The following is a 24,707-nucleotide window of genomic DNA, read 5'->3' on the forward strand; positions in this document are numbered from 1 at the left end:
AGAAACAAACTTTATAAATGCAAGAATCGAACTGTCATCATTCTAATCTAGTCAATCCTAGCATCACTAACAGAAGGTCAACCAAAAAGTATATCTTCTGATAAATTGCAGCATGAAATATATAAGTTGTTTTCTAGCTAAAAATATTTAACCGTTTAAAACTAACCCATCAAAGTCTTTCAGTCTTTCTTACCAGGCTCCTGGGGAAGAATTAAGTCCTGCAGAAAATGATTTGAGCATCTATTTTTTCAATCATCCTATGAATGGTATATAGGAGAAACTATAGATGCCTTAGGGCATTTAAGGCTTAATTCTCTTGAGGAATTTCTACTGAGTAGGGCTGCTTTAGATATCACTTCCAATTAGAAGAATTAAAGAGAACAAAAAAAAACAAACTAAATCACACAAAGACAATCCAGGAAGTAAGATGCTTTATAAAACAACTAGTCAGTCCAGTCTCAACAAATCAGTGTCATTTTGAAAAAAGGAAGAGGAGGGACTGCGATACAAGGCATAGTTCTAGCAAATGCTACAAATATGTTAGGACCAACTCAGGAAATGTGAATATGGTCTAGGTATTTATTAGATGATATAAAAATTAACCAAAATGGAAAGACTGGAGGACTGGAAAAGCAGGCACCAGAAGGGTGGGTAAAGCATATTCTCATTTGGATTTTCAAAATCTGTATACATGTTCACAGAGGATACATACTAAAGGATTAACAACATGATAGATGGTTTGAATGTAACTTGATTATCTATATTTTCTAATTTTCTATTACATGATTTCTTTAAAATAAATGCTTAATTGAAAACACATTTAACTTTAAAAAGTAATTTTCCAATGAACTCCTAATGAACACAATTTTAAACAAAACTTTGTTTTTCAAATGAAAAGTTCTATGATGCTGAAGTACTGAAATACATTCCTGAAAAATAATCTACTATAACCACACTGTCAAGAAAATTGACCTGAACACAAGACCTAAAAATGGTATATGGGCTAAATAAGCAATTTAATACCATTTATTATTTCAGGAATCAGCAAAATTTTTCCACAGGAGGGTCAGATAGTAAATATTTTAGGCTTTGCAGACCATATCGTCTCTGTGAAAACTATTCAGTTCTGCTGTGTTAGCCCAAAATTATGGCCACAGACAACATGTAACTGAACAGCTATGACTGAGTCCCAGTAAAACTTCATCTACAAATAGCCCATGGACCATAAATTTACCCACCCTGGTCAAGGACATTAAAATTTCCACCTAATCAAAAAGGATGCAAGCACATTTAACTCTTTTTTTTTTAAAGAACAGTATACTCTATAATTATGATATTATTCAAAGGTCAAGTAAAGTCCTGTACCACCACCCTCCTGTACCACCACCCTATCAAAAACTCTCAATTTATCCCTTAGAGAGGATCCTTTCCTTAAGTAAATTTATACGCAGTTCCTGGAGCACAATCCTTACTCAAGAGCCTACAGCTGGTAGCAGGAGGAAGGAGAACAAGGTATATGTAATCAGAAGACCTGAGTTCAAATTCTGTATTAGCAGTTGTGTAATTCTAAAACCTGTTTCTCATTCATAAAATGGAGATAATACCACCCTGACAGCATTACTTAGAGGCTCAAAAAGTATAGTTTCTGCAAGTACTTTTTAACTGTAAAGTGTTATATAAACACCATAGTGTTATCATTGCCAAATTTTGCTAAGAAAGCTATTTTACAATAGTGCTACTGAATTATAAAATAACCACCAAAGCTTTTTGCACATAGGCAACAACTCAGCATTTCAAACATACCAATAGAGATACTACTGTACTAGAATAGAAGGCCAAATCTTCTATAATTTCTGTACGCCGATTAGCTCCAATTCGTAAGGAACGACTATGTACTTCTTCAGGTAACACTGTAAGGATCTCCAGCAGAAAAGGCAGAGAAGTTACATCATTGCTATATCTAGGTAAGAAAAGAGGAGAGCTATAAGTTATTCAGAGCCCAAAAATACACAATCACATAAGATAAAAACAGCCATCAGAATAACCCATGACAACAAAGTAGAATTCTCACTATAGTTAAAGGGGAGAAAAATCCGATACGCTCTTTTGGAAAGACATCTAGAAATCAAACTTTCAACTTGCATAAAAATCTATGACCCAGCAATTCCACTTTCAGAAATTTATCTTTCAGAAAAATCTCACATACACACAGAGATGTATATGCACAAGTATTTTTTTTTAATAATAGCAAAAATACTGGGAAAATATAAAGGTCCTTCATATTAGGATAAAAAAGGTTACAGATATCATACAATGGAGAATATATAGACATTAAAATGAGTATCTATGTCATAACATAAGACGTCCACAATTAAGTGAAAAAAGTATATGAAACATATTATTGCATATAACTGAAGAAAATACATGTTTACACATATTAATACATATATGCACCTCTTTATTTTAAAATGCTTAAAGGGAAGTCTAGAGGGCTATACAGTCAGTCACTAATAGTGGTTACTTATAAAATATAGGAATAGGAAGATATGAAAGTATTTGCTTTTTACTTTGAAAGCTTCCATACTGCTAGAATTTTTTCAAGGAGCATGCATAATATTATCAATAAAAAGTTTCTTAAAACAAAAAATAAACTATCTACATAAAGATTTTAATGACATACTATAGTTGGTAGTAAAAAGGACATCCACTTTGTTTAAAAATAATTTCCTAACCAAATGCCAAAATGCAAGCAAATATCAAGATTATCTTGCCAAGATCATGAGGAAATGCTTTATTCAAAGCAGCAAGCTCCATATATCTAAAAATAATACTGTCCTTTTAATAGACATGAAATGAATCCCAATTAGTAAGAAGAAACATTCTGACTATATTTTTATAAAAACCATTGATATGACAGTTAGTGGGAGTGATCCACAAGACAACGAAAGGTTTTGTACTTAATTCAAGAAGAGTGTGTGTGTGGGGGGGTGTGTGTGTGTGTGTGTGTGTGTAAACTATATGAGTCTTTAACGTCCCACACGACATGCTTCTGTAGTATTTAAGTTTTAACTGATTTTCTTATACTCTAACAAAGGTTAATAAATAAATCTACGCCAAAAGTTTGGGCATGCTCAGTCGCTTCAGTCATGTCTGACTTTTTGCGACCCCATAGACTATAGCCCACCAGTTCCTTTGTCCAGGAGATTATCCTGGCAAGAATACTGGAAAGTTGGGGGAAATAATCCAAATGTCCAGCTTTTGCTAACAAATTTCTCTGTGTAGGTTAATGGTAATTCCAAACGCCAGCATATAGTCAAAACAAGCTACTTACTTTTCCACCAATGTCTGTACACATCCCTTCCAGGAAGGCATCTGTAGGGCAAGGTCTGCTATTGCTAAAGCCAGCTGAGTAAAGAGAGAGATTAAATAAATGAAGACAGATGAACAGAAATAGAGTTACCAACAATATTAACTGGAAAGCAAAGAAACTAAATTTCTTCCAAACAATATGACAACTTAGACGGCAATACCACTCTTCTTCTCAACCCCACAACTATGTATCATGTAAATTCTTCTGGGTTAACTACAAATTGCTGGGATTTAAAATTTAACCTTTAAAAATGAAAAACCAAATTAAAACATAACAAAAAGAAGTCAGAAAGAACAGACTGTAGATTTCCCTCAGACCATATCAATACTTACTTTTATTTGGCAATACCATAGAACTTCATGGACTTATACTTTGTCAAAAACCCAAAGCTACTGACAGTCAGCCCTTTGACTCACTCAGTAATAGAGTGCCATATCCCTTCTCTTTTCATATCTTATCTTGAAATCTTATGCAAAAGCCTCCTTCCTCTTCAAGAGCACTTCTATGCCAGGCAGAGAACACATGTGAGTATGTATTCACTGAAGTGTTGTCCACTTTTCCTTTGTAATGTATTTCCCTATCTAAGGTGGAAAGGCCAGATGCTCTAGTTTACCATTTCATTCATGAGACTTTTTAAAAGCTAATCAGTCCAGAAAGGATTTTTACAAAGACAACTATGTAGACCTCTGACCCAGGACAGTACTTTATCACCTACAAACTAACAAGAGTGTGTGTGTGTATGTGCGCACACACGCCCACATAACATGACTGTGAAAACCTAAACACCTCCCTCAATTTTGTTATTTAAGCTAGTCTGATATCAAATGAATTCTAAGATAAATACAAAGATTTAAAGTTTTCACGTTCTATTCACTTCAAGAATACAGCAATGAGTCTTTAAAAAGTTAACATCACTTCTCATGGCCTAGCAGTGTTAAACAAAATTAACTTGATAAATCCAAATGGCTTTACAAATTTTCCCAATGAGACACATAGGATTTACCTGCGTTACAATAACAGGTGACAAGTCTTTCAAGTTCTGGATATGAGTTAGTAATGAGTCCCGTAAAGAGGCATGAGAGTCTGTGGGGAGCTCATAAAATGAGGTCTGAATCTTCATTTTCATGGTCTGTGCAGCAAAATAGCATGATTCTACATCTTGCCGGATCTGTAACAACTGGTCTGAAATCTCCCATGCATGAACCTAAAAGTGACAAAAAGAAAAGTCATAAAAACTACTTTTCTAAACAATCTTAATGCCACGCAACCTCAATACACATACAAACTTATTAGACCAAAGTATGATGAAAGAAAAAAATCTGAAAGATAAATTACCAACCAATTCAGTCAAAACTTCAAACTACTGCATATTTTTATAGCCGAGCTCAACAAAAGTACTACCTAAAATCTTCTGATTCTAGGAAGGCATGAAAGTTATCAATTGAATAAAGAGATCTAAGCCTTGCTGATTAGAATTAATTGCGTACAGGGGGAGAGTATAAAGAAAAATGTCTCAAAGTTTCTAATAAAACTAAAATGTCATTGTATAGCTCCCAATGCTAATCCATAAGTTGGATATTTCTTCTCTTATCCATTTAAAATAAGTAAGCTTTTGTTCACTCTGAGAATTGTATTTGGAAGCTATCTTAATATATCCATAAATAGGAGAATATATTGGTATTTCATATTTAAATAGGCCTACATTTCAATCTTTAGTTGCTGACTAAAACAGCAGAAAAACTATCTCACATACTTAATTTTCTTATGTTTTTATATCTGCCAAAGTGCTATATATGCTACTAAAATCATTTTCACGGGAGCATCTATGAAAATAATAAATAGAACGAAAGCACAGAATTTGGTCTCTGTAAATTTGGTCTCTTTACAAGTTATAAAAACTTGTAAGACTTAAAAAAGTTTTATTTTGAAAGATACTCTAGGAACAAACTCATTCAGTATAAAGTAAGCAACTAATTAACAACTGAAAAACTATACCAAACTGCCTCTTCATGCGAGCAGGCTGAAATGGGCTGGTAATAACACACTGAAAATTTTTTTCAATCTCAATTCAACAACAGAGCCAACTATAGAGAGAGATCACATAGATTTATTTACTTAATTTCTTATGAAGACAGTACTTCACAAGTAATACACAACAATTCTTCAAGATCTTCCCACAGATAAATGGAAAGTCAAAGAAATGGCCTATATAAGTTCCCAAAGTAAACTGAAAAGAGACTCTAAAACTCACAATATTTAATGACATAAAACTTAGCTTTAAGCAAGTAATAAGTTTATGAAAACCAAGCATGAAACATTAACTTCCTTCTTGATAAAATGTATTTATTAATTTTTTGTACTTTTTATCCCTACCATGTCACAAAAAATCTTCCAAGTCACATAGTTTTTAGCCATTCATTATCTAACCAGTAACCTAAGCATATCTATGATTTAATATGCCATCAAAATATATCTTGCTCAAATTGATATTTTAAAAAATAGCCAATAGCAAGCCTTAGAATAACCATATCCTCATGAAAACAAGAGCAATTAAAGAGCAAAACCAAAACACTATAGACATGTACCACAAAACTAGGTATTATCTAGTTATCTCCAAGAACCCCAAAACATAAGTGGATGGGGACATGCCAGTGACATCTGTAAGACCTATTCAACCTTAGTAAAAACAGAAGCAGAGAGAAACAACAAGGTATCTAATGGATCTATGAGGAGAGAACACCAAAAGTTTCAATAGGCAGTCACTAGAAAACACAGAGAAACCATCTGAAGACTGCAGCTGAAAACAGAAAAGGTTTTGCCCAATCCAAAAGCAAATGAGTAAAACAGGCCTATGTAAGGTCTAAAGAGATGGAACAGTCTAGCCTCTATCAATTCTTAAAACTGAAGTCAGGGCAAGGCCCCAAATGAGGAGAAACTGCTGTGAAAAGAATATTATACAGAACAAGTACAACAGAGACAAAGGGGAAAAAGGAGAAGGGAACAAAACTAGGAAATCTTAGAAATCAAACCACCATATCTTTAAATATCATCTGAAAACAACAGAAAAGGAAGCTCTATGAAGTTGGAAATACTACCCCCTTAACTATGCCTCCTTCTAAAAGCTAAACAATTTCACAAAAAAGAAACCACTGAGTTCAAATGCCATATATATAGCAATGGGCTGGGGTGAGGGGGGGCGGGGACAACAATGAGCAGAATAGCATCACTACAAGGAAAGTAGGCCAGAAAAATATTTTAAAAACTAAAGGACAAAAAAAAAAACCACTAAAGGACATAGGTGCCAACCGAAAAAGTTCTCAATGGCCTAAACTACAAAACCTGGGAGTAACAAATTATGATACTATTGGATAATTCAAAAATAAAACAAAATCCATGAGTACATACTGATGTGAGTAGCAACTAAATAAATGAGAAGAGGTTATTTGCAGGATATAAGACATCTTTTTAACAGAAGAATGCTAGTTAATAAAAGGAAAGGAGGGGAATAGAAAATCACCATCGTTATAACACCTCAGAAATAACTGCTACAAGCAAGATTCATCGATAAATGATAAAATACAACAAACTATCTCCCCAAAATATTCATTGGTTACTGTGGTGGTTTTAAATTTTTGAAGTGAAAGTCATTCAGTCATGTCCAACTCTTTGCAACCACATGGACTATACAGTCCATGGAGTTCTCCAGGCCAGAATACTGGGGTGGGTAGCCTTTCCCTTCCCCAGGGGATCTTCACCAACCCAGGGATTGAACCTAGGTCTCCTGCATTGCAGGGAGATTCTTTACCAGCTGAGCCACAAGGGAAGCCCTTATTCTTTAACATTTACTATTAAAAAAGCTCAGACTACTCTGCTAGAGAGACAATGGAAAGAGGCCTAAGACTACATGGAAAGCCACGAAGCCCAACCAAGTCAAGTCTTCCAGCCACTGCCACTGGAGTGTCAAGCATGCAACAAGTCATCTCAGAGCCTGCAGAAGAGTCCATCCACCAAATGGAGCCTCATGGAGCAGAATCATTCACAGAGCCCTGCTTGAGTTTCCTCACATTCATGGCCTACAAAGGTATGAGATACAATGAAATGGTTTCTGTTTTAAATCACAAGGTCTTGGGAGTTCGGGATAATTTGTTTCACATTAGTAGATCATGAAGACAGACAATCAGACATCATGTGCTTCCTGTTGAAAGAACAGATCACCACAAGGACAGAGGAACAAACCTGCATCTCATTAAGCCTCAGGATCCAGGTGGCAATCTGCAGGAAATACACAAGAAAGTAAACTGCATCCTAACTACGTAATAAACAAAATCAAGATTGTAGGGAAACTCAAGAGGTCAAATGACCCAGATTCCTCTACAGAACAGGGAAAGAAAGAAGATTAAAAGTCACTCAAAACATCTACCTTAATTCAACAAGTTATACATTTGCTTTGTATGGTTTTCCTATATCTGTGTTTAAGAGACAAAACAGAACAAAACTCAGTACTGCTTATTAAATTAAACTAGTATGAAGTCTTTCTCTCTAGTGAAATCTGTCAACCCCACCAGGTTAGAATCCTTGTGGAAATGTGCATTGATGGTGCAGTGTCATGTTGTATTTTAATTTAAATGGCAGAAACTAGCAAAAAAAAAAAATCAATCATATCATTCTTATTAATATTTATCTGTATTTCTATATAAATCTTATCTGTATTTCTGACAAATACCCTTATCTCCTTAAAAATAGAGATCTCAAAAATGAAGGGCAGAACCAAAAGACAAAACAAAACAAAACAGCTATGGCCCTCTGCAGAACTGTTAACTTGGGTGTGCGGATGCAAAGATTTCTTTTTCAAGCACCACTGATGATGTTTGAATATTATTTAACATGTCCTTTGAACTGTCTTTAAGAATAAATATGAATTTGCAGCCCTAATATAAGGTATCCCCAAGATATACAATGCAGGTGTTATCATAAAATTCTTTTTGTAAAAATTTAAATCACATTTTTTTGGAAAGCATAGTGAAGCTTCTTAGTATATAGGAGTTAGTTTCATGCACTACATCCTCCCTAAACAATGTGAAGCTATAACATTCATAGCACTCATCAAGTATCTCAACATTGGTTTTACCATACTAGCTGGCTTTACACCAATTTTCCAGCCAAAAATAAATAGAAAAAATGAATTAAATATCAAAAGAACTAGTTTGAAGACATCAGAACTACCAAAACACCTAGAACATGAGCTACAGATTCCAGAGACAAGAAAGAGGAAAGTTCAGCTTAGCATTTGGCTCTACCTCTTCCCCTCAAGGGATTTATATATTTGAAATGGAAGACAAGAGGCTTAAGAAGCTGAAGAGTTTTGGGGAATCTCACAAGAATGGGGAGATAAAAAGTGGAATTCAGAGCTCACCAAGGAAGAGGACTGGGAAATAGTCTGGATTTTCAGTTGGGGCCAGTACAGGAAACAGGAAATGTATCTCAAAAAGGCTAAAATTTCTCCAAGATAAACCAAATGTTAGGCCACAAAATCAGTCTTAATAAATGTTAAAAGGGAACTTCCTTGATGGTCCAGTGTTTAAGAATTCATCTGCCAAAAAAAAAAAAAGAATTCATCTGCCAATGCAGGGGATATAGGTTTGATCTCTGGTCTGGGAAGATTCCACATGCTGCCAGGTAACTAAGCCTGTGCACCACAACTACTGACTCTGCGCTGCAGAGCCAGCAAGTTGCAACTACTGAGCGCTCATGCCACAACGAAAGATGTGTATGATGCAACGAAGATCCCAGGTGTGGCAACTAAGACACCACACAACCAAATAAATAAATAAAGCAAAGTGAAATGAAACTGGAAATTAACAAAAGGAAAACTGGAAAATTCACAAACACGAAAAAACTAAGTATCAATTATTAAACTACCAATGGGTCAAAGAAGGGAAATTAAGAAGACAGCTTGACAAATGAAAATGGAAATACAACATACCAAAACTTACATCCAAGATGGAGTGAAAACAGTACTAAAAGGGAAATTCATAGCTATACATATACACTTAAATGAAAATAATATATCGCAAATCAACAACCTAACTTTATATCTTAAGAACTAGAAAAAAAGGAAAAAGAAAAAACTAAGCCCAAAGTTAGAAAAGGGAAAGAAATAATAAAGATTAGAACAAAGACAAATAAAATAGAACATAGAAAAACCATGATTTGATTCTTGAAAAAGATTAACAAAATTGACAAACCTTTGAAAGTGTTAGTTACTCAGTCATATCCAACTCTGCGATCCCATGGACTGTAGCCTGCCAGGCTCCTCTGTCCATGGAATTTTCCAGGCAAGAACATTGGAGTGGGTAGCCATTCCCTTCTCCAGGGGATCATTCAGACCAAGAGATCAAACCCAGGTCTCCTGCATTACAGGTGAATTTTTTACTGTCTGAGCCACCTGGGAAGACCTTTAGCTAGATTTTAACTAAGAAAAAAGAAATGAAACGAAGGTAAAGACATTACTACTAATTTTACAGGAATAAAAAAGAGTATAAGAAATACTATGAACTGTACACTAACAAGCTGCATAATCCAGATGAAATGGACAAATTCCTAGAAATATACAATGTACCAAGACTGAATCAAGAAGAAACAGAAAATCTGTATAGACTATATTACTATAATCAGTGAACAGAATGAATCAGTAATCTAAACTTTCCAACAAAGAAAAGCCCAGATGACTTTATTGGTAAATTGTACCAAACATTTAAAGAATTAACACCAATCGTTCTCAAATTCACTCCAAAAACTGAAAAAGAGAGGAAACACTTCCCAATTCATTCTATGAGGCCACCATTACCTTGATACCAAAGCCAGACAAAGATACTACAAGGGAAAAAAAAAAAACCCTTACAAATCAATAATACCCCTTAGGAATACTGATGCAAAAAAAGAAAAAAATAGTAGCAAACCGAATTCAACAGTATATTAAAGAAGGAAACTGTCACAACATAATAAAGACTACATATGAAAAACCCACAATGAACATCATTTTGATGTTCAAAGACTGAAAACTTCTCAAAACTCTTAAAAAAAAAACTTTAAAAAACTCAGGGACAAAAAAAAGATGCCCACTTCTATTCATCACAGTACTGGAAGTTCTTAGCCAGAGCTGTTAGACAAGAAAATGAAACAAAAGGCATTCCAACTGGACGACAAGAGGTAAAACGATCATTGCTAACATATGACATGATCTTTTATGTAGATAATACTCAAGATTCCCCACAAACCTATTAAAAATAATAAAGAAATTCAGCAAAGTTGCAAAATATAAAGTCAACACCCCTAAATCAGTTGTTTTTAATACTGACAATAAATAAGCTGCAGAGGAAATTAAGAAAACAACCACATATACAAGAGCTTCCAAAAAGAACAAAATATTCAGAAATAAAGCAAGTTGTTACACTGAAAACTACAAAATATTTGTGAAAGAAATTAGAAGACACTAATAAATGAAGACTTCCTACGGTTGTTAAAACTAGCCAAAGCTCCCTAAGGTTCAGTGCAGCAGCAGCAGCGTCAGTGGCTCAGTCGTGTCTGACTCTTTGCAACCCCATGGACTGTAGCCCTCCAGGCTCCTCTGTCCATGGGATTCTCCAGGCAAGAATACTGGACTGGATTGCCATTCCCTTCTCCAGAGGATCTTCCTGACCCAGGGATCGAACCCAGGTCTCCTGCACTCTAAGCAGATACTTTACCATCTGAACTACAGGGAAGATTCAATGCAATCCCTATCAAAATCTAAGGGCTTTTTAGACTAAAGGAATCTGGACCTATGATAAAATCCTGTCAGAAACAAAAGAAATTACCTCAGGAGAAAAACATCACTGATTATCTCAACTTTTCATAAACAATATATCCAGTTATTTATCAAATAAAAGCAAAAGAGGGGGTTGGGGGTGGAAACAGACAATAGAAAATAACTTACCTAGATAACAGAATTATCAAATGAGAACTAAAATAACTGTGATATCTCAATCAAAATGATAAAATTTAGTATCACCAGTAATGAGACAAACAGATTTTAAGTGAGTCAATGTGATTCACTTTCACTGCTGAAAACAACAATTTTTCATTCACACAGGATTCTTCCAAAAACTGCTTAAGCTAAACACTATCATGAGAAAACAATGAGACAAAATAGTGAGTGGGTCATATTAAGAACAAAGACAAAATGGGCCTGAATTTGTTTTTTAATATCACTATCATTTTTTAAAAAACAGGAAATTAAAGTGATATAACAACTAAAAACAATGCATTATCCTTCAGTGGATCCTGGATTAGGGAAAATAAAATGTTTAAAAAGCAAAGAATCTGTCAAACAACTAGGAAATTTGAATATGGATTATGTATTTGATAACATAATTGTAGATCAATGTTCAATTTCTTTAATATGACAATGATTTTAGTTTAGTAGAATGTCTTTGTTCTTACAAACAATATGCAAAAGTGTTTAGGGATACAGAATTATAAAATCTGCAATTTACTTCTGAAAGATTCCAAAAGGGAGAAAAAGAAACAGAGAAAAAGCAAATGGGAACAGGCAGTTTGAGGAGAGAGCTTATTATGAATCAGTGTTCACAATACAATTCTTTCAAGTTATGAATTTTCAAAATAAACAGTTGGGAAAAATTAAGTAGCTGGTTAACATATTTAAGAAAATTCGATATTTGTAATTTCCATTAAGAAATAGACTCTTAAAAAAAAAAAGAATCAAAGGGAAATAGTAGAATTGAAAAATATGTTAACTGAAATTAGGATCCAATTGAAAGGGTTAAACAGCAAATTAGACAACAGAAAAAAGATTACTATGCTAGAAAATAGGTCATAGAAAAACAAGACCTGAAGTAAAAATTCAAAAAAGGATAGAAGGTAAAGAAGGGGAAGAATGTAAGTGACATATGGGATATAAGTGAAAAAATCTAACAAACATATAACTGAAACCTCAGAAGAAAAACAAAAAAAGGGGGGGGAGCCACTATTTAAAGATAATGGCTGAGGAATTTCCAAACTGATAAAAGACAGCAAGCCACAGTTTAAGAAGCTCTGTAAACCCTAAGCACATCAAATAACACTGCTAAAAAACTGCTAAAGACAAACAGGAAAATCTTAAAGGCCGGAGAAAAAGATATGTATTACCTTTAAAGCAACAGTTAATTAGACCGATAGCTGACTTGCTAACATAAAAAATGGGAATCAAGTATCTTCAAAGTACTGAAAGAAAATAACTGTCAGTTGGTTACTTATACCCAGCAAAAGACTCCTTCTAAAATGCAACAAAATTTAGACACTTTGAGACTAAAAGAAAAAATAAAAAGACAGGAAAGAGTTCATTACTAATAGAAGAAAGAAGAAAATACTAAAACTAAAGGGTGTTCTTCAAGCAGAAAGAAAATAATTCTGGATTGAAACATGGAAATTAGGAAGCAATGAATAATAATAATGGAAAGGCTAAGTATGTGAGTAAATATCTGTGAACACTGACTATATAAAACAACAGTATCTTGTGGGGTTTAAAATAAATGAATCTATATGCCTGAGTGGAATTCAACATCCACCTAAGATGTAGAAAGTTGAAAAGAATACTGCTTTCCAGCTAACAATAAATAAAATCAAGCGACATAGTAACTTTTCTTAAATGATCAGGAAGCTCAGGTCCCAGGACGAGCAAGTAAACTAAAAATTAAAGACACCTCTCCAAGGAGACAGAAGACAAGTGTTGGTTCAACTGTGGCAGGACAAAGAAGAGAGATGTGGAACACCAGACAACCAGGTAATAAAAGTTCAATTAAAATTATTAACAACGGATAAAGACTGAGGGTGGGCTAGTATGAACTATAAAACCCCTGAGACTCAGGGGGAATTCACACCACCCACAGGCTCTTATCCACGCAACTCCACCAAATACTCAGGAGAAAGAACAGGGGTAGAGCAGGAGACCAGAGAAAACCTCTTTGCTGGTACAGTCCTAGAGGACAGGAGTAGCCACAACTGCAGAAAGGATACAAAAAGCTCTGACTAGACCCTTCTCCTCTAATGAATAAAAGTCTTAATTGGTATCAGAGGGGCAGCAAACCATGTCACACACCCCACCCCCCAAGGCACACATTAAGTAAGACCCACTGCATTATACCAAGGTTAACAGAAGAAACCCCTCCTCCACCCTACAGGGCAAGGCACAAGGTCTGTCATACTATAATACTACTACCACCACAGAGGTCTCCTACCACTGAAGGAAGGGTAAAAAAATTTATCCTGCACAAGACCCACCAGATGCAAGACAGAGCGTGAATGCCATAGGGGATGACAGAATCACTGAGAAAGCCCCACCAATGAGAACACGGACACTGGAGGTGCTGAAGACTGTACTGCAGATGAGGACAACAGGGAATGATCCTATCCCCAACTCTCCCAAACAAACAAATGCTAAACACATCATATTCAAACTCATGAAAGCCAGAGATAAAGAAAAATACTGGAGGAGAAATCCTTTTTCCTTACTACTGAGGTACCCTTGACTGCAACAGTTCAGTTGTAGTATTTTATATTGTAATTATTTGGGCTTTGTTCATCTTTTCTAATAGATTAGAAAGGAAAAAACAACCTTAATTATTTCTGCATTTTTCAAAAATTCCCTAGCCATAGAGCAATATAAAGAAATATATATTAAATCAGGGGCTTCCCAAGTGGCTCAGTGGTAAAGAATCCCTGCCAATGCAGAAGATGCAAGTTTCAATCCCTGGGTCAGGAAGATCCCGTGGAGTAGGAAATGGCAGCCCACTTCAGCCCTCTTGCCTGAAAAATCCCATGGTTAGAAGGGCCTGGCAGGCTATGGCACACAGGGTCATAAATCGTTCGACATAAAGCATACACGCACATGTTAAATGACTAAATATGAAGCAAATGACAAGATACTATCATCTCATAAATCTATAACATCTCTTTGACCTCCCCAACACAAAGCTTATTCTTTTGCTAGGTAGCTGGGATACTTACTGGATTGGGAGTAATCTGTTAAGAACAGAATCCACAATGTTTAGAAAGTGAGAGAGCAAAAGAAAACAAGCAAACCAGTTCTTTCCAGATAAAGAAAACAAGGGTCGTGAAAGGATGAGATGTTTTTCATTCAGAGTCCTCATTTGCTGAACTCTGCTTGCCTTTCTCGTATGGAGCCTTGGTTTGGTTTTGTTTTCAATATATATTTTGCTTTAGCAATGAAATGAAGCTCAGTATTTTCCTAGCCAAAATCTGAAGATTTAAGAATCTCAGGAAAATCTCAGCGAAGGAAAACTTAAAAAGTCTTCCCTAAATGGGAATCTTTTCTAGAATTACCTTACTTTGAATACTATCAGTATTTCTGTAATAGAAAAAAAAAGAGAGAGAGAAAAGCAGGTAATCTGAGGCAACTAAACTAAATATAAAATCTGCATCTTCTAATGCTTATTGTTATCATAGTTTTTTTGTTTTTTAACTAAACTAAAATAAGATGGCAGCTATATGTATTTCCTAGGACAATTCTATGAAGAATCAGTCTTAGAAAATTCTGATACTGCTCCTTGTGTAAATGTGTCAAGTGGAACCAAAGTGAAAAAAGAACTGTCTTCTCATTTCAAGCATCCTTATTTATCTTGATGCTGCCCCACCCACTGGTCAATGGTGCCTCTCTTTTCAAATATTTGTTCTTTGGAATAAGAATAAAAGACAAGAGTGACCTCTAAAGAAACCTGGGAAACTTGAATATCACAATCTTCTAAGTAAACTGTCAGTGAAAAATTACCCAGGATGATACTGCCAGTACTATATATTAAGAGATCATAATTTGTCCCTTTATTTTGAATTCCAGGAGGGTTTAAAAACTGTTGGCATCCAAACAACAAGCAATCTTGTTTTAATCACTGAATCATTAAGAAAACACAACCATCCTGATACAGTAGACCCTATAAGTACACTGCTCACTGCTCTTCCCCTCTGCTAAGCTGCAGAAAGAAGAAAGGAAAAGGGATTCTTTACAAGGAGAGAATAAAGCACTTACACTTCATAGGACTTTCTAGCCACAGATGCCAGGTGCTACCCACTGAAATCCAGGCTTGAACTAAGCTCCACATTTCTGAAAGGACCATCTCAACCGAAGCCTGGGGCTCAGAGTCAGCAGGAGGAAGCTGCAGCTCCCACTAGCAGCACATTTCAAAGAGGCTGCAACAAGAGAACATTTTCCATTTAAGCAACTAATTCCAATCTTCCATTTCACAAAGCAGTAGCAGAACAGGCCTTTATATCAGTCTTTTCAAAAGATATTTCCATGACTATGTGATGAATATGAAACAGGGGATGGCCCAGCAATCCTTTGACTAACATGCTCCAAGTCTTTCATTATACTACTCAGCAGATCCTAAAAGTACTTGCCCTTTTTGTCTTTAACAGTCACGACTGCTCCAAGACTCATTTCTACAATAACAGTTCTGCTGTTATCAACAGAAACTGCTGAATCAACAGAAATCAATGAGCAGACCCTTAACAATGCCAAGTCCACACCCAGATAGGGGCCTAAGGATTCATTAGCTGCCAAAAATCAGAAGCAGATTAGAGCTGCTAGTTAATTCTATATAAAAACTGCTCAAATTAAGTAGAATTACTCAGAATACTTCCCTGAAAACAGAAAAGCTCTAGCAAATAGAAATTCTGGAAATAAAGATATTTCAATGGGGAAAAAAAAAACAAATATTTCAAAGGGATTTGAAAAGTAAGCATAAATGTGTCAGATTTTTGTACTTTTTAAAAGCAGTTCAATTAATGAATAATACATTTATAAACTGTTTACAGTATACTGGAAGGAGAGGAAGACTAGGTATGAGTACAGCAAAAAGAACCCTTAAAACACTGCCAACCAGACAATGTAACATTTTAGACATATGCCCTGTAACAATATGGTACAGAGCTAGAAAATCAGAATTTCCCAAATCAAGAAAAAATCATTTTCATGAGACAAGTAAAGAACAAATTAGTTTTATTAACCTGAAAAAGAGAAAGTAATTTATTTTTTAAGTCAGTCAACTATCTTAAGTTTTTGTACCTAATCCGTTATGAAACTTTTACAAATTTAAGACATATTGCTAGGTCTGTCACAAGTTACTTTCTAATGGTTTTCTTAGACAGTGAGGAGAGAAAATGATATGAATGGATATTAAAAAGCTATAAGCTTATATTTTATAGCTCTCAAAAGAGAACCATCACTATCTAAAACTGTTATCTTTCAAAATAATTTGTTTTGCAAGATGGCCTGAAATACAGAAACTATGATGAAATGAAACTTAGCTAATACCTCCACCACAGCAGTAATGAGTAAACAAATCCCAACTCCAAACACAGAGCCTAAGTGAAAAATAATCATAAAGCCCTTAGTGAGCTCCCAGAACCATAAAATCCCCATGTTTGCATAAACAACTACTTTTCTAGAAGCAAAAAAGCTCATTTATAGAGTTAAGTTCAGTCAATTTACATTTTCACAGCCATCCCCATAATAATTGAACATATAATTAAAAGGAAGACATTATTTCCCTTATGGGAGGGAAGAGATTCCTGGCTAAAAATAATTCTTTAAAATATCAAAAGCTACTCAAATTCCAAAAGAAATACTCAAACACTGTTCAAGACAATTTGGAAGACTATAGTGCCCTTATGTATCATTCTATCTTGATCTCAATGAGAGGACTCGATAAGACCAAATGACTATACTGCACACTATGGTCTCCTCAGTTTCTGATTAAATCCCAGTGTTTCTGGGACAAGCATTTTCAAACAGTCCTGAGTCATAAAATAAACTTTGTCTCAAATCTGTAGCTGTTGGTCACATATATTATGATACTGAGAAATTTTGCCAATATTTTTTCCCAACAACTATAAAGAATTCCTATCCAAATTAAAAACCCTCAGTCCCCCGTACATGTGACTATTAACCCTCAAGACTGGCCCTGAAAAAAGATGTCTGGATCTGTAAGATCAACTTGGGTTAGGAGTGACTGAAGCATGCATTCCTTGAAAATCAATTCACTGTGGACCTTACTAATTACACTGGGGAGCCCTGCTTTAAAAGTAGAAAATGCCAAGCTTGAAACCATTTCAAGCAAATGAGCAGCCCATATGAGGGTTTCCTAAAAGCCGAAAATATGAGAAATGGATTTCCTTTACTCACTGGTCTCCATTCCTGCCTATCTGAACAAGTTTTTTTTTATAACAACTCATATAAACCTGAAGAATAAGAGTACTATTAGACATACTAAGCTACACTAACACCCTGCTGAAGATTCAAGTTTTTTAATCATACAGAAATATTAGATATCTAGCTTAAGGTTTAATAAAAAATGCATTATAGTGTTAGAAAACTCTGAATGCTTATGTAAAAATATATACCTTTTTAGGACTAGTTCTAAGTATATTCTTCTGCTTTAGGGTCTTATGTATAATGGCTGAGACAGAAAATACAAGTAACAATTAATACAGAGAAAAACTGAAAAGAAGAGTGCTATGGGCTTGGGGAAAAAAGGTGAAAAAAACATGTAAACTCTGTTAACAGAAATTTCTTACCAAAAGAAAAAAAATACAAATTTCATAATATTTTCATTTTAAGAAGTCTAACCAGAAAGAGGAAAAAATTAAATTGATACTTTCAAGGGGTTCTGCATGCCAAACACAACAAATTTATTCGCATTAGCAGTACTGTGAACTTCCAATAAACAGAAATAAACTTCTCTCTAGAACTTTACCAGTTTAAAACACTCTCTGGTAATATTTCAGTACCAAGGTACACGCTAGGGAAATAGAGGAGAGACAATCTGAGCAAGCTCAACTTTCTAAGAATTAAACCTGTTTTTAAGTTCAACAGAGCTTATAAGACTTCTCTAGTGGTCCAGCAGTTAAGACTCCGAGTTTCCACTGTAGGAGGCATGGCTATTTGGTTGGGGAACTAAGATCCTGTATGCCACACAGTGTAGTCCAAGAAAGGGGGCGGGAGGAAGAGTTTAAAATTCTATAAAAATCTAGAAAATAGCGTGTCAATTCCTTAAAAAAAAAAAAAAAACACAGAATTATCATACAATCCAGCAACTCCCCTTCTGGTGATATACTCAAAAGAATTAATAGAAGGGATTCCAAAAGATATTTCTACACCTGTGTTCATAACAGCATTATTCATAATAGCCAAAATGTGGAAGGTACCCAAGTGTGTACCAACAGATGAACAGATAAACAATATGTGGTACATACATACATTATTATTCAGCCTTAAAAAGGGATGAAATTCTGACACATTCTACAACATGGATGAACCCTGAAGGCATTAAGTGAAACAAGCTGGTCGGTCACAAAAGGACAAATACTGTATGATTCTACTTATATGAGGTGCCCAGAGTAGTCAAGTTCATGGAGACAATAGGCAGAATGGTGGTTGCCAGGGACTATGAGGAGAAATGGGGAGTCAGTTAACTATGTGTAATGGGTACAGATTTTTCAGTTTTATAATACGAGAAAAGTTCTGGAGATGGATGGTGGTGATGGTTGTACTGTATTATTCTATTCATAAGGTACCTGGAGTTGTTAAATTTATAGAGAAAAAAAAGCAGAATGGGGTTACCAGGAGCTGAAGAGAGGAGGGAATGGAGAATTATTCTTCAACAGGTACAGAGTTTCAGTTTGGGAAGATGAAAAATTCTAGAGATAGCACTGATTGGTGTTCAGTCACTAAGTCATGTCCACTCTTTGCAATCCCATGGACTACAGAACCCAAGGCTTCCCTGTCCTTCACTATCTCCCAGTTTGCTCAAACTCATGTCCATCGAGTCAGTGATGGACGAACATCTCATCCTCTGCCACCCTCTTCTACTTTTGCCTTCAATCTTTCCCAGCATCAGAGTCTTTTCCAGTGAGTCAGCTATTCACATTACGTGGGCAAACTATTGGAGCTTCAGCATCAATCCTTCCAAAGAATATTCAGAACTGATTGCCTTTAGGATTGACTGGCTTGATCTCCTTGCTGTCCAAGCGACTCTTAAGTCTCCAGCACCACAATTCAAAAGCATCAATTTTTCGGTGCTCAGCCTTCTTTAGAGTCCAACTCACATCCGTACGTGACCACAGGAAAAACCACAGCTTTGACTATATGGACCCTTGTCGGCAAAGTGATGTCTCTACTTTTTAATATGCTGTCTAAGTTTGTAGCACTGATTAACTTTCTAATATTTAGCACGTTTTGAAATGTTTGTTTTTATATGATTATATTTAAAATTCTAGTAAAGACAGAGAATGAGATAGTTGGATGGCATCACTGACTCAATGGACATGAGTTTAAGTAAACTGCAGGAATTGGTGATGGACAGGGAAGCCTGGCGTGCTGCAGTCCATGGGGTCGAACAGTCGGACACGACTAAGCGACTGAACTGAACTGAAATAAAACTATATTGATCATACTGTGGTGATGGTTGCACAACAACATGAATGTACCTAATACCACTGACCTATATACCTAAAAATAGTTAAAATGGTAAGTTAGAAAATGTAGCAGTAGGACTTCTCTGGTGGTCCAGTGGCTAAGACTCTGTGCTCCCAAAACAGAGGGCCTGGGTTCAATCCCTGGTCAGGGAACTAGATTCCATAGGCTGCAATGAAGATCAAAGATCCTAGATCCTGTGTGCTGCAACTAAGACCCAGTGGAGACAAATAAATATCTTTTAGAAAATGTAGTGGCACCCTTATAATTTTATATTCTGTTTCAAACCATCGACTCTGGTCCAAGGCCTGGGAAGATGAGAAATAAACTAATCAAAATACAGATGAATGTCACCAGATAATAGACTATAATGCCCACTGAAATACCATCACAAATCTTCATTCATAAGCTCCAATACAACAAGGACGTGAAATGACTATATTTGCACTGTCCAAAACTTGGAATGTGACAATGCAAATAAGGAATTGATTTTAACTTTATTTAAATTAGCTCAAATTTAAACAGCCACATTAGCCATATGGGTAATGGCAATCATATTAGACAACATAACCAGACTAGTACACTATTATATTCAGTAGAAAGGTCTTTGGTTTTTACCACTTATATCCTCCCACTTTCCAGCAATGCAAAGCATACAGTATTCCTATATTCACTGAACTAACTGACCCCAGAGAAGTCATACCGGAACATTTTCTATTTTCTAGAAAGTCTGCCTTTCAAAAACAGGTTTAATAGTCACTTGACTGGAAGATGAGAGCAGAAGCATTAAAAGATGTCTAGATTTTCAGGTGAATCAAATCAATGACCACATTGCTAGGGGAAAAATCAAAGATTCTAGGTTTTAGAACTAAAAAGAATCAAGAAACTCCAAAGAGGAAAATTACTAGGAAGTAAGAAGTTTGAAACTGATACTCCATGACCTTCCAGATATATTTAGAAGAAAATTCTCAAGGCTATGTGATAAACCAATGCCAACTTAGTGTATCAAAGCATGATTCACACAATGTAGTAAATCAACTGTATTTCAATAAAAATTAAAAAAAAAAAAGCATGATTCAATTCCAGTTGATTTATGTCTTTGGATTCTTTTCATCAATCTTTTCAGTTTAGAGTGAACTAGGAAACTTCTGAGATAACCTCTAATCCACAGACTATCTCCATAAAGGTAGTCTCCTTCTTCTAATCTAAGTTAAAAATTTAGAACAAATGAGTAGCACAGTTTATTAGCCCTATAAAGAGATGGTCTTTCCTTCCAATACTACACCTTCTACTCATTTTGGTTACTTAGAGGTAAACAAAGGAAACTAAGTATTCAAAATAGTCCATTGTTAAATAGGTTTCCTTTAAAATGTCTCACAATAATTTTCTTTCTTTTAAAACACTCTGAAGATATCAGTGACATCTGCCTATCACATAAAGGAAAACCATGGCTCTAAGTTGTTTCCAAGAATTTTGGTGAAAAAAAGTTACGAGTCATCAAAGTAGATTCTTCTGAAAATGACTATTTTATACAAATCTCAGAGAGAAAAGATGCTAATGTGTTGCGTGGGCAGAACCATATCCAAATTACACCTTTATACCAAATCTATTGTCCCTGTTGCTAAGTCACTTCAGTCGTGTCCAACTCTGTGTAACCCCATAGATGGCAGCCCATCAGGCTCCCGTTCCTGGGATTCTCCAGGCAAGAATACTGGAGTGGGCTGCCATTTCCTTCTCCAGTGCATGAAAGTGAAAAGTTTAAGTGAAGTCGCTCAGTCCTGTCTGACTCTTCAAGACCCCATGGACTGTAGCCTACTAGGCTCCTCTGTCCATGGGACTTTCCAGGCAAGAGTACCGGAGTGGGGTGCTATTGCCTTCTCCGTCTATTGTCCCTAGGTTCCACTAAAACTATACTAAATGGCTCTAAGGTTAGTAAAGTATGGGGTTGAGACAAGTAAAGATAATAGTTTTTCAAAACATCTATTATTCAAAGTGGTTTTGAAACAAACCAGGTAGATTCTATTCCTTACCAATTTAATTTTTTTTGCTATTTTTTAGGGACTATACAGTTTTGGATGCTACTTTACATGGTATATACTACTACTTTATATGGTATAAAATTTTAGTTACCACATTTTCTGTTTTTAACTAAAGGAGATTTTGGGGGGGGGCGGCGCGCACCATGTGGCTTATGGGATCTTAACTCCCCAACCAGAGATTGAACCCTGGGACCCTCTGCAGTGAAAGCACAGAGTCCTAACCACTGAACCACAAGGGAATTCTTTATCAATTTCAAAGTGAAAATTAAAACCTTATGATACTACACTAGCATGATTTGTTACTACACTAAAACACTTTTTGTTTAAAATGTCACTTAGTGATCATTTCAAGACAGGATAGTTGTGGCAAAAAGTTCTCCTTTTCTGTACTCAAGTCGTTCAAAGTATAAAATGGGGGTAATAAAAACTTTTCTCATAAAGATTGTTCTTTTAAAAAATTCAAAAGACTGAAAACAGAACATCACAGGAGGCTGAGTAATACTGTTTATTTTCAGTCACCCATGGATATGTTAGAGAAACACAGCAAAAATAAACGAAATTCATAGATAAAGACAAATCTGAGTCATCCAACTGCCCCTTTGGAGATGCTACAAGCAGCTATGCGTTCAAGAACATTCTTAAGAACCTGTGTGTGTCAGGCATCTTGATCATTTAATAATCATGGTTTATTCCTTCAACTATGCATATCAGATTATATAAACTGATACATAATATATATAATCTATATATATATATATTATATACAGTCTACTGGGGCAGACAAAACAAGTTTTCAAAAAGGTAAAAATATGATAAACACAATTAAAGTGCTTTAGGTGTTGGGGCAGGGGCAAAAATGAATTTCAGCAGAAGAGAATCAAAATTAAGACTTTAGACAGAAAGAATTTAAGCTAGGCTTCGAAAAGATGGGTTAATTTCTTCATTTGAAGACAGGACTGGGAAAAAGTAATAGGTAAGCACAAAGGTAAGAAAAAAATCAATCATAAAATCAGACAAAGGTAGCATTTCCCTCCTCCTTCCCCTCAAAAAACCCACCTGCTTTTCTTTGAGATACTACAGCTTTGTGAGTGCTGATGCAAAAAGAACCAGTAAAGAGGGAGTTCGAGGATATAAGCAAGACACAGGATAATCAAAAGATCAAGGTTCCTAAGAATTCAGAAAATAAGATGCAGAGCACTGAGATCAGACAAAAGCAATTGGATACACATGCTCAAGTTCTTCAAATCAGACGTGAAGGGATGGTGGTATACTGGAGAAAGAGGAGAATGACAGTAGTTGAAAAATATAATACCTAACAAAGAAAAGGGCCAGTGAAAGGAATAAGGTTTTGATGAAATTCAAGAACGAAGTAAGACTTCTTAACTCAATCAAACTGACTGAAACATCAGTTTGCCTGAGGGTTCCTTCCAAAGTTAGAGTAAAAAGTTTTTTCCCCTCAAAGGGGAGGGAACCCACAAGGACAGAGAATGCACACATGAACAATATTAACAAAACTGTGAAAACTAGAAAGCACACACACACACACGCTCAGTTATCTTTGGGACCCCATGGACTGTAGCCCACCAAGCTCCTCTGTCCATTGAATTTTCCAGGCAAGAATACTGGAGTGTGTTGCCATTTCCTACTCCAGGGGATCTTCCTGACCCAGGGATTGAACCTTCGTCTCCTGCATCTCCTGCAACGGCAGGTGGATTCTTTACCACATCACCGGGGAAGCCCCAGAAAGCTAATGGGTGAGTGTTAATCCTCTGAGCAGGTCTGAGAAAGCTGAAATTTGCCTGTGGGCTGGGAGGGAAGAAGGGATAAGCATGGCGGAAGTCAACAGGCAAACTGTAGGAAATCAACCCTCAATATTCATTGGAAGGACTGATGCTGAAGCTCCAATACTGTGGCCACCTGATGTTAAGAGCACACTCACTGGAAAAGACCCTGACACTGGGAAAGACTGAGGGAAGGAGGAGAAGGGGGCAACAGAGGATGAGATGGTTGGATGGCATCACTGACTCAATGGACATGAGTTTGAGCAAACTTCAGGAGATAGTGAAGGACAGGAAGGCCCGGCATGCTGCAGTCCAAGGGGGTCACAAAGAGTCTGACATGACTGAATGACTGAACAACAACAATAAAGGGGGCAAACTAACTCATTTGCAAAATCCCAGAAAAGCTCAAGAATCGCAAGTACTGAGGTACGTCTGAAGACAGAAACAGAAAACAGAACAAATGGAACAGAAAACAAAGGAATGGGTTCAAAAACCTTTGTCAGCAGTTTAGTTTCCTAGATTTTCTCCCTGACTCTTGAGGGACCAGGATACTATAACTATCCTCTCACCATCGCATAAGACTCAAGGTTTACTTTGGAGAGACTATAGTAGAACTCGGGACTTTTGGACAACAGGCTCACCTATGGATGGGAGTATCATATTGAAAATAGATTAAATAAAGTCTATATGGTTGGTGGTGAGATCCATCCTCCAGCTCATTCTCCCACATGCCACCAGCAGCCTAGTTTATAGCTCCCCAACCCCACCCAGGAGAAGACTATAGAGAACTCTCAGAGTAAAAAAAGTGGTCCAAGAAAAAAGACCAACAAAGACAATGAGAAAGAAGAGATGAAGGTTCCCTTTTCAATTATCTGTCAAATGAGGAAGTAATCCAAAAAAAGATGATGGGATCCAGGATTCAGTGCATCCAATACAAGAGAACGGATTTCTCTTAAGATGGTGAGATCCCAGGACAATAATTATGCAACAGA

General features: G+C 35.9%; 1 protein-coding gene across 3 annotated transcripts in view; it reads right to left on the bottom strand.

Moving 5' to 3' along the window:
* The window catches only part of TNPO3 (transportin 3), a 76,074-nt gene that overhangs the window by 47,190 nt on the left and 4,177 nt on the right, over positions 1-24,707 (bottom strand). For 2 of the 3 annotated variants that reach the window (XM_043463687.1, XM_043463688.1), the window contains exons 2-4: positions 4,374-4,574; positions 3,332-3,405; positions 1,804-1,960 (exon numbers count right to left, since the gene is read on the bottom strand). In XM_043463687.1, coding sequence (XP_043319622.1) covers positions 1,804-1,960; positions 3,332-3,405; positions 4,374-4,574 — 432 coding nt within the window. Of the gene's footprint in view, positions 1-1,803; positions 1,961-3,331; positions 3,406-4,373; positions 4,575-15,449; positions 15,611-24,707 lie in introns of all 3 variants that reach the window. The other variant, XM_043463689.1, reaches the window with a different exon arrangement.

This window comes from Cervus canadensis, chromosome 3 (genome assembly GCF_019320065.1).
Source record: "Cervus canadensis isolate Bull #8, Minnesota chromosome 3, ASM1932006v1, whole genome shotgun sequence".
Classification (NCBI taxonomy): Eukaryota; Metazoa; Chordata; class Mammalia; order Artiodactyla; family Cervidae; genus Cervus; species Cervus canadensis.